The sequence below is a fragment of the Bos grunniens genome, chromosome 8 (genome assembly GCF_055505025.1).
Source record: "Bos grunniens cultivar Pamir isolate PY7600 chromosome 8, Bosgru_T2T1.0, whole genome shotgun sequence".
In the NCBI taxonomy this organism is placed as follows: Eukaryota; Metazoa; Chordata; class Mammalia; order Artiodactyla; family Bovidae; genus Bos; species Bos grunniens.
The window spans coordinates 99,459,531-99,470,024 of record NC_141172.1 but is presented as its reverse complement, the minus strand read 5'-3'; the positions used below and the strand labels follow the sequence as shown (position 1 = coordinate 99,470,024).

The 10,494-nt window shown below is 40.8% G+C and overlaps 1 protein-coding gene and 1 long non-coding RNA gene across 2 annotated transcripts in view; one reads left to right on the top strand and one right to left on the bottom strand.

Annotated features, from left to right (window-relative positions):
* The first annotated feature begins 245 nt into the window (after window positions 1–245).
* LOC147367786 (thioredoxin domain-containing protein 8-like) overlaps window positions 246–10,494 on the top strand; it is a 30,787-nt gene continuing 20,538 nt past the window's right edge. Inside the window, exons 1-3 of the mRNA XM_086414131.1 lie at window positions 246–275; window positions 1,963–2,067; window positions 9,234–9,293. Coding sequence (XP_086270257.1) covers window positions 246–275; window positions 1,963–2,067; window positions 9,234–9,293 — 195 coding nt within the window. The remainder of the gene's footprint in view (window positions 276–1,962; window positions 2,068–9,233; window positions 9,294–10,494) is intronic.
* Window positions 3,224–6,789, bottom strand: LOC147367787 (uncharacterized). Its single transcript, XR_015132115.1, has 2 exons — window positions 6,661–6,789; window positions 3,224–5,187 (listed from the first exon to the last, which is right to left on the bottom strand). It is a non-coding gene; the product is annotated as an uncharacterized LOC147367787 (long non-coding RNA).

Below are 10,494 nucleotides of genomic sequence, written 5' to 3'. Positions count from 1 at the left end.
ACTTTCCCCTAAATGCAGACTTCATGAAGGGAGGGGGTGGAACGTTTTGTCTTTTTGTCCATGCTGCATCCTAGCAGTGTGTCCAGTACCCGGCACAGAGTAGGCCTTAACTGGTACATGTGGGATCACTCTGTACCATGGAGTATTACCTACAGAGAACTTAGCCAAGTCAAGTTCGTGGGACCAACTAGATCAGTTTATACCCTAATAACTACTGGGAAGTGAAGAGTTGGGGGTTTCTGAAGATGACCTCTAACTTACAACTTCAGAAGCAAGTGAGAAGTGGAGGTGGCGTGGCTCTCTGAAAAGTTAATCACTCCTCTCTTGGAGGCATATTATTAAAGGAAGAATGTGTCTTCTTTGAGTTATCAGTTTCACCTCCTGAAAGGAAGTCAAATGACGGTGTAATTGTCAGGACTCCCCTGTTATAGAGTGTATTCCATCTGTATGGAATAAATCCCATCCCTATTTCCAGTGATAGGCCCCAATTGACTTAACTCAATTACTGATCCCACCCCTCCATCTTAATTAGTGGTCCAGGGATGAGTGAATGATGGCATTTGGGCTAGAGAGAGAGAGAGAGAGAGTAAGCTCCATTACCATAAAGAACTCAGGAGGCAATTTTCTATAGTGGTTAAGGAAATGGACCTTGGAGTCAAACTAGTAAGGTTAGTAACCCCAACTATGACACTCACCAGCTGGTTGACCTTGAGAAAGTTTAAAAATGTTATTTTATTCATCTATGAAATGGGGATAATAATGATAATACTGCATAGGGTGGTTGTAAAGATTAAGGAAGAGAATACCAGCCATAGAGTAAATTAGGTACTATTATTGCAATTCCAGTGAGAAAAGGAAAAATAAATCCTTAACAGAACACTGTGTATTAGCAGATTATTCATTTAGTCAACTAAATGCTCCCTGAGTACTTACCATGTGCCACTTAGGGGCCATGAAGGCACAGAAGTGAATCAGGACTGGGCTCTGTGGGGGACTTGTTGGAAAGTCGTGAATGAAATAAGTACTGTAGGACATTGTTCACAAAGCAATCAAGCATAGATACCATGACATGAGGTCCCAAAAGGGAAGTCTTACTTTATTTAGATGATACAGATAGCTGATAGAAAATTCACTTAAGACATTCAGCAAGAAGCATGTCTTATCCTTAAATGTATGGTTTTAACTATAGCTTTAATAATGATCAGCCTCCCCCCCCCAAAAAAACAAACAAAAACAAAAAATGATTAAAGGTGCTGAATTAGCTTCTGTTTAGATTTCTCTGTTAATGCATGTTTAGGTCCTTGTTTTAAAAAATTAGATGTAGATATCCACCTTGAACACCCATTCATCCTCACCCTCTGCCCCTCATCTCTCATTGACCAGTCTCAGTCTCTTGCCAGAGGTATCCAGCCATTATCAACCATCATTACCAATCCATCTGGTAAATAGAATCCTAAAGTTTTTGTGGGGTTGCGAAGAGTTGGACACGACTGAGTGACTGAACTGAACTGAACTGAAAGTTTTTGGCACCCCACTCCAGTACTTTTGGCTAGAAAATCCCATGAACAGAGGAGCCTGGTGGGCTGCAGTCCATGGGGTCACTGGAGTTGGACACAACTGAGCGACTTCACTTTCATTTTTCACTTTCATGCATTGGAGAAGGAAATGGCAACCCACTCCAGTGTTCTTGCCTGGAGAATCCCAGGGGCGGAGAAGCCTGGTGGGCTGCCGTCTATGGGTTCGCACAGAGTCAGACTCGACTGAAGCGACTTAGCAGCAGCAGCAGCAGCATGTATACTTAGGAAGATAAATATATATATGCCCTCAGGGACATTTAGGAAAGATTGGGTTCCCTGGAGAACAATGGGGTGGGCACCATAACTATGCTGTCATTTTGTGCCTTGCTTGACTATATGAGATTCAGTGACTGTACACATTTCCTCATTTATGTTCTGGTCTCAGGATGAATTAAAAGCATTTTTGAAAGCTGCTGGAAACAAACTCGTGGTAATTGAATTCTCAGCAAAATGGTGTGGGCCTTGCAAAAGGATTTATCCTGTTTTTCATGTAAGTATCATCAGCGTCTATTTCACAGTTTTTTAGAAGGAATTTAAAGTCCTTGAATACTTTTCCCAATAAATCTTAAAAGTTTGGCAGTTACGAGCCATTATGGGGTGATAGTTTTTCCCCCACTTAGTGCCCACTTCCTTATTACTATTGTTATTTTAATCTTTAAAATGTTATTGATGGATAGTTGATTTACAGTGTTGTGTTAGTTTCAAGCATACGGCACAGTGATTCACTTAGATGGATAGATAGGGGTATAGAGACAGAGATATTTTTTTCATATTCTTTTTTCTTATAAGTTATTATAAAATATTGACTATAGTTCCCTGGTCCTTGTTGGTTATTTGTTTTATGTATATCAGTGTGTATGTGTTAATCCCAATAAATAATCCCAACACAAACTTCCTAATTTATCCCTCCCCCTCCTTTCTTTGTTAGTAAGCATAAGTTTGTTTTTAAATAATTGTACTACCCAAGGCAATCTACAGACTCAATGCAGTCCTCATCAAATTGCCAATGGCTTTCTTCACAGAGCTAGAAAAAAATTTTTTTAATTTGCATGGAAACAAAGCAAATAGCAATCTTGAGAAAGAAAATTGGAGTTGGAAGAATCAGGCTTCCTGACTTCAGACTATACTACAAAGCTACAGTAATCAAAACAGCATGGTACTGGCACAAAAGCAAACATGTAGATCAATGGGACAGGATAGAAAGCCAAAAATAAACCCACATACCTATGATCAATTTATGAAGATCAGTTTATCAAGAGGCAAGACTATAAATGGAGAAGAGACTGTACAGTCTCTTCAGTAAGTGGTGCTCAGAAAACTGGACAGCTAGATGTAAAAGAATGAAATTATAGCATTCACTAGCACCATATAAAAATGGTATTAAAATAATAATCTAAATGGATTAAAGATCTAAATGTAAAACCAAATACCATAAAGGAAAATATAGGCAGAACACTCTTTGACATAAATTGCAACAATGTCTTTTTAGATCCATCTTCTAAAGTAATGAAAATAAAAACAAAAATAAACAAATGGAACCTGATTACACTTAAAATCTTCTGCATGGAATCATAGTTTTTTTTGGAAGCGTCCTGCTTAACCTGAAGATAATTTAGTGAGATCTAATTAGATCATTAGTACACACACCAGATTAATACTGTTTATTTGTGGATAATTCTACAAGGATCATCAAAATGTGCGAAAGAGTACAGTTGTATAAAGGAATGGATTATTCATAATAATGACATTTTACCAAAGTTCTAGAGTTCAGAACTTCCAAATATTGGAATAGATTACAGATGAACATGGTATTTTTTAAACTATAATAAAAAAGAGTAAACTACCCCCAATCTTTCAACCCCATTATCAGAAGAAATCCTATGTCTTACTTATTCCTTTCATATCTGAGCTCCTTTATAAAATTTCTTTGTAAAATATTCCACTTAATTGTAATCATATGTTTATATTCAGGTCTTTTTCCATCTACACATTGGTTTATATTTTTATCAACTCTCCAGATTATACTTTCCATGTCCATACAGTGTTTCATCTAGTTAATTTTTCTGTTACCCCATTTAAGTGTTTATACCATTTGGTGGGGGGAGTGTACAACATGCTGCAGAAAGAAACTCAGGACATTTTCTTTTCATTTCTCCTTCTGCACAGAAGTTTCACATTTATGGTCCATTTTGTGCAATTTCCTACTTCAGTTATAAAGTTCAGATTTCTCTACACAACCGAAAATATATTATTTTTCAGCAGGGTTTCTAACATTTCAATTTTTTGACTTAAACTCTTAAATCTACTTGAATTCATTCTAACCAGTCATAAACTTTGATATTTAAAAGAAACATATTCAGATAACGAAATTCGCTACATGACATCAGTTCAGTTCAGTCATGTCCAACTCTTTGTGACCCCATGGACTGCAGCACGCCAGGTTTCCCTGTCCATCACCAAATCCTGGAGCTTACTCAAACTCATGTCCATTGAGTCAGTGATGCCATCCTACCACCTCATCCTCCGTCATCCCCTTCTCCCTCCACCTTCAATCTTTCCAGCATCAGGGTCTTTTCCAGTGAATCAGTTCTTCACATCAGGTGGCTGAAGTATTGGAGTTTCAGCTTCAACATCAGTCCTTCCAATGAATATTCAGAATTGATTTCCTTTAGGATTGGCTGGTTAGATCTTCTTGCAATCCAAGGGACTCTCAAGAGTCTTCTCCAACACCACAGTTCAAAAGCCTGCACGTAGCAACAAAGACCCAGAGCAGCCAAAATTAATTAATGAAAAAAAAAAAAAAGCTGAATCAGTTCTTTGGCGCTCAGCTTTCTTTATACTCCAACTCTCACATCCATACATGACTACTGGAAAAACCATAGCCTTGACTAGATGGACCTTTGTTGACAAAGTAATGTCTCTGCTTTTTACTATGCTGTCTAGGTTGGTCATAGCTTTTTTTCCAGGTAACAAGTGTCTTTTAATTTCATGGCTGCAGTCACCATCTGCAGTGATTTTGGAGCCCAAGAAAATAAAGTCAGCCACTGTTTCCATTGTTTCCCCTTCTGTTTGCCATGAAGTGATGGGACCAACTGCCATGATCTTAGTTTTCTGAATGTTGAGTTTTAAGCCAACTTTTTCACTCTCCTCTTTCTGGCTCTTTAGTTCTTCGCTTTCTGCCATAAGGGTGGTATCATCTGTATATCTGAGGTTATTGATACTTCTCTGGGCAATCTTGATTCCAGCTTGTGCTTCATCCAGCCCAGTATTTCACATGATATATATAAGTTAAATAAGCAGAGTGACAATGTACAGGCTTGATGTACTCCTTTCCCAATTTGGAACCAGTCTGTTGTTCCGTGTCCAGTTCTAACTGTTGCTTCTTGACCTGCGTACAGGTTTCTCAGCAGGCAGGTCAGGTGGTCTGGTATTCCCATCTCTTTCAGAATTGTCCACAGTTTATTGTGATCCACACAGTCAAAGGCTTTGGCATAGTCAATAAAACAGAAATAGATGTTTTGCTGGAACTCTCTTGCTTTTTCCATGATCCAGCAGATGTTGGCAGTTTGATCTCTGGTTCCTCTGCCTTTTCTAAATCCATCTTGAACATCTGGAAGTTCACAGTTCACATATCAACGTCTATTTTGTGCCTAAAATTATTGGAATATCTACAGCACATATTTTAATATCTGGCAGGCCTCTCTATTCAGACACTTAAAACTTAAGGGTCTCCAATGTTTAGCTTTAGGAGTATAAATATCCTTACCTGCCACAAAGTCAAAGCTGATCAGATTTTATTTCCCAACAGGCATTTTAGGCTCAGGCTTAGTAACCCCTTCTTCCCTTCATACCTTTAGGCCCTGAGAATGGCTGGGGTTGTGTCCAGGCTCTCAGAGCTCCTCCACACCCATCCTTAACTTTACAGTTATTTATAGTTAGCCCTTTGGTGATAAACTTCCCTAAATTATCCTAACTTGAATGTGCTGTTTTCTGTTGGAATCCAGACTAATGTACACACAGTTTAGTTTAGTTTTTTTTTTTTTTAATTTGGGTGTATCCACACTCTGAAATACTATTCAGATGATAAAAAGAGTCAAGTAGACCCATACATAATGATGAAATTCTCTCCAAGACAACATAGAATTAAGTAAAAAGAGAACAATATAGGAAAATTTATGGATATAGTACCATTTATGTAAAGCAGAGATAAATATCCATATATATATATATACACACCAGGGCTCCCTGGTCGCTCAGACAGTAAAGAATTTGCCTGCAATATGGAAGACCTGGGTTCAATCCCTAGGTTGGGAAGATCCCCTGGAGAAGAGCACAGCAAACCACTCCAGTATTCTTGCGTGGAGAATCCCATGGACAGAGGAGCCTGGAGGGCTACAGTCCATGGGGTCACGAATGAGCGACTAAGCATGCAGACTGTATCTGTGTGTGTATATATCAGTATGTATGTAGACAAAGAGGAGCAGAAGATGCATAGCAAATGGTTTTTTTTCTGTGAAAGGGAGTGAAAATTGGAGTAGGGTTGAGAATAGGGAAATTTCATATTTTGCTTTATTTTTCTTGTGATGTTTGAATTTTTACAAGAGAATGTATTTATGTATTCTGTGTCATTTTTTTAAAACCCACAGTACCTAATGGATTTGGAGAAAAGGCTTTTATTACTCTAGGGTACTGTATCAGTCAGAGCTCAAAAACTGGAAACAGGAACCAAATTAGATAGAAAAAAACTTTAATACAAGGAATTAAATGCTCATAAAATCATTATAAGGCTGGATGAATGGGCTCCAGACTGGAACCCCAAGAATGACTCAAGAGCACCACAGACCCATTTGAGGGGATCCTAACTTTGCCATAATGAGATATGAGAGGAGATGAGAGGCCACCACTGGGAGAAAACAACAACAATAGCATTTGGGGAGTCAGAACCAGAATCTGGAAGCTGGTGCTGGGGCACTGGATCCTTTAGATCCAGCAGCATGGAGGTAGCATGATCTTGCTCTCCAGCAGGAACATCCAAAGACAAAAAGAAAGTAGCTCCGTCTCACTTCTGCCTTCCCAGTCTTACCTGCATGCGTCTCATTGGTGAAACCAGTTTGCATCCAGAACTCTAGCTGCAAGGGAATCCGAGGAATCTTTCCCTTTTCCCTTTTCCAGGCTCTGCAGGAAGGTGGAATGGAAGTGAGCTGACAACACCGTTACTCTAGGTGGGGAAGAATCCAAGATATTTTCAAATACACAAAAACTGAAAGTTGACCACCCACAGTCTCTACTAAAGGATGTCTGGTAATAAGAAAAAGTAAATCATAACTGAAAGTGGTTTTTAAGAAGTGATTTAAAGCTTTTAAGTCTTAAGTGAATTCCATGGTCCCATTTGATCTGGGCCTTGAGGACTGAAAGCAAGGGCCAGCAACCTTGTCTGTAGAGGTTAAAGACAGTCAATATTTTCAGGTTTATGGGCTGTATGGTCTATAGTATATATACTCAGCTTTGGTGTTGTAGCACAAAAGCAGGCAATGGCAATATGCAAATGAATGGGCAAACGTGTTCCACTAAAATTTTGTTCATGAGACCATATGGAGTCCTGGATTTGGTGTATAGGGTAAAGATTGCTGACTCTGGGCTAAGAGAATCACCAGGCATAGATCCCCAAACAGAGCATTTTTGAGAAAAGGGAGATTATAAATTTGTTGAGAAATTGTATGGTTTGATCATGAGAAGGCATGTACTCTGTGAGGCTCGTTTTCAGTTTATACAGTGGAAGTGGCAACCCATGAGCCTTGAAAGAAAGCTGAGCCCAGAGGGGAAAGACCCTTGTGTTATAGCTTAATGAGCTGCTGTAGAGTCATAACGAAGAAGCCAATGGCGCACCACTCCAGTACTCTCGCCTGGCAAATCCCACGGACGGAGGAGCCTGGCGGGCTGCAGCACATGGGGTCGCAAAGAGTCAGACACGACTGAGCGACTGCACTTTCACTTTCCACTTTCATGCATTGGAGAAGGAAATGGCAACCCACTCCAGTATTCTCGCCTGGAGAATCTCAGGGACGGCAGAGCCTGGTGGGCTGTCGTCTATGGGGTCGCACAGAGTCGGACACCACTGAAGCGATTTAGCAGCAGCAGCAGAGTCATAAAGAATGTTAAGGGTTTTGCAATGATCAGCTGTGAATTTGGGGGAAATACTTTTGGCAGTTTGTGTAAGAATGGGCTAGAAAGGCTGAGGCAGGTAACCCAAGTTTAACAACAATGTCAGTGATGGATTTATCAGAACTAGGGTGGTGGTTTGGGGAGAAAAAGGAAAGATCAAATTCAGGAGACAGTTTAGAGTGAAGATCAACAGAATAGGTGACTAGATGGTAACAGATTGTATGGGAGGAAGAATAGAGCAGAAGGAGGAGTTTTTGTTGAGGACAGAGGATGGTCTGTTGTGGATGGTATGGCATAGAGAGGGAAGGAAGTGTTCATAAGGGACACCAGTCAGTCTAGCAAGAAACCCACATCTGTACCAGGTCTTCTGGCTACTACTCAGTACAAAAATGACAACCCTATCCATTTCCTGTCAGACTTGGGAAACTCTGAAAACTTCATCAATAGAACCTGACTCTGGAATCAGATGTCCATATCTGTCCAATCCATTTCCCTACCTGACTGCTACCAGGGAACATCCACATATCTTAAACTTGAAAAGCACAAGTCAGTTTCCCCAGAGTTCCTGGGCATCACCATCTTCCTGCCAGGCATGGAGATGCTGCCAATCAAAATCAGCGTCTATTTTTTAATCTGAAAAGTACTCTAAAATACCAAAGGCCTTCATGTTTATCATCCAAGAATTTCCCCCTAATTTCCCCATCTTGATGAACCACTGAAGAAAGAACTCCCACTTAGGGCACATTCTATGGACATACAACTGGAGAGAATCCCTTCAACAGAGCTCTGCACCTACCGTCCACCTAATCAGTTCATGTCATGCTGCTTCCTTCCTGTCCGTGGGTGCAGCCCCCAGTGACAGCTCTGTCTGCTGTTACCTCCACTTGGTCATGCTCCGGAGACCTCACACCACCGTGGAAGAGAGGTTTCATTTGAAACAGCTCGATGGGAATGCTTGAGATAGGATGTAATGCAAACAAATCAATATCCCATTAAGTACCTTTACAGAATAAGCACAGCTGTCTGGAAAAAAAGAATATCCCAGGAGCTGACATTTACAGGCTGCTTCTGCATCCGTTACCGTACGCCCATTATACCACCACCATTATCTCCACCACTGTCAAAGATGCTTCCAGAACGTCTGGAACAGAAGCAGAGAAGAGTTGTTTTTCCCTATTCCCATTTTCCATTTTCCTGCAAATGCTTCCCATTGGCAGAACCTAACAGGAAGACAACTGGCAGAGTATTCTGGGAAATCTAGTTTTGATACATAACACAGACTTTAGACTCTGGTTCTGCCATTGATCTTTGCTTGACTTTGGCAACACCCAGCCCTTGACTTCTGTCCTTAAGATTCTAGGCAGTAGTGCCAGGATGATGCTTAGCTCTCTTTTCTCAGCTCTTTTATTTGGTTCTTGCTCTTGCTAAAAGACACTGCTAGTGTGTGATTTAATCTTAACATTAAGCTAATGGGAAATTTTTATTCTTTTGAAGGCAATGTCTGTGCAATACCGAAGCGTCATGTTTGCTAATGTGGATGTGGACAATGCTCGGGTAAGAATCTTAAATCCCTCCTTGTAGATTCGTAAAATCCAGTGTGATGTTGAAATGCTGTCTCAGTGATTATACAAGCAGTTTAAAGTGTAATGAAGCAGTAAATGCCTTCATAAGGTTCTTGTATGTTTTGTATTCTTTAAAAGACAATAAATATGTGGCTCTCCTGCTGTGTGCCCTTCTCGCACACTATGGTAGAATTCACTGATCAGTCCAGTGTTTTTCATCAATTTCTCTTGACTCTGCCCCACAGTCCTACCCAACAGAATTGCTCTAGACAGACAATACCAGTTGGTTAGAGTTGGGCTCAAAGTGAAAAATGATTTTCACCCCTGTTGTTGTTCTTCAGTTGCTAAGCTGTGTCTGACTCTTTGTGACCCCATGGACTGCAGCACACCAGGCTCCTCTATCCTTCACTATCTCCTGGAGTTTGCTCAAATTCATGTCCATTGAGTTGGTGATGCTATCTAACCATCTCATGCTCTGCTGCCCTCTTCTCCTTTTGCCTTCAATCTTTCTGAGCATCAGGGTATTTTCCACTGAATCCGCTCTTTGCATTAGGTGGCCAAAGTATTCAAGCTTCAGCATCAGCCTTTCCGATGAATACTAAAAGGGTTGACTTCTTTTAGGATTGACTAGTTTGATCTCCCTGCTATGCAAGAGACTCTCAAGAGTCTTCTCCAGCACCACAGTTTGAAAGTGTCCGTTCTTCAGTGTTCAGCCTTCTTTATGGTCCAGCTCTCACATCTGTATATGACGATTGGAATAACCATGTGTGGCTAGTTGCTCAGTCATGTCTGACTCTTTGCGGCTCCACAGACTGTAGCCTACTAGGCTCCTCTGTCCATAGAGATTCTCTAGGCAAGAATGCTGGAGTGCGTTGCCATGCCCTCCTCCAGGCAATCTTTCCAAGCCAGGGATTGAACCCACATCTCCCACACTACAGGCAGATTCTCTACCATCTGATCCACCAGGGAAGCCCAAGAATACTGGAGTGGGTAGCCTATCAGTTCTCTAGGGGAAAGTTCCTGACCCAGGAATCGAACCAGGGTCTCCTGCATTGCAGGAGGATTCCTTACAAGCTGAGCTACCCGGGAGGCCCAGGCCTTTGTCAGTAAAGTGATGCTTCTCTTTTTAATATGCTGTCTAGGTTTGTCATAGCTTTCATTCCAAGGACGAAGCATCTTTTAATTTCACCCCT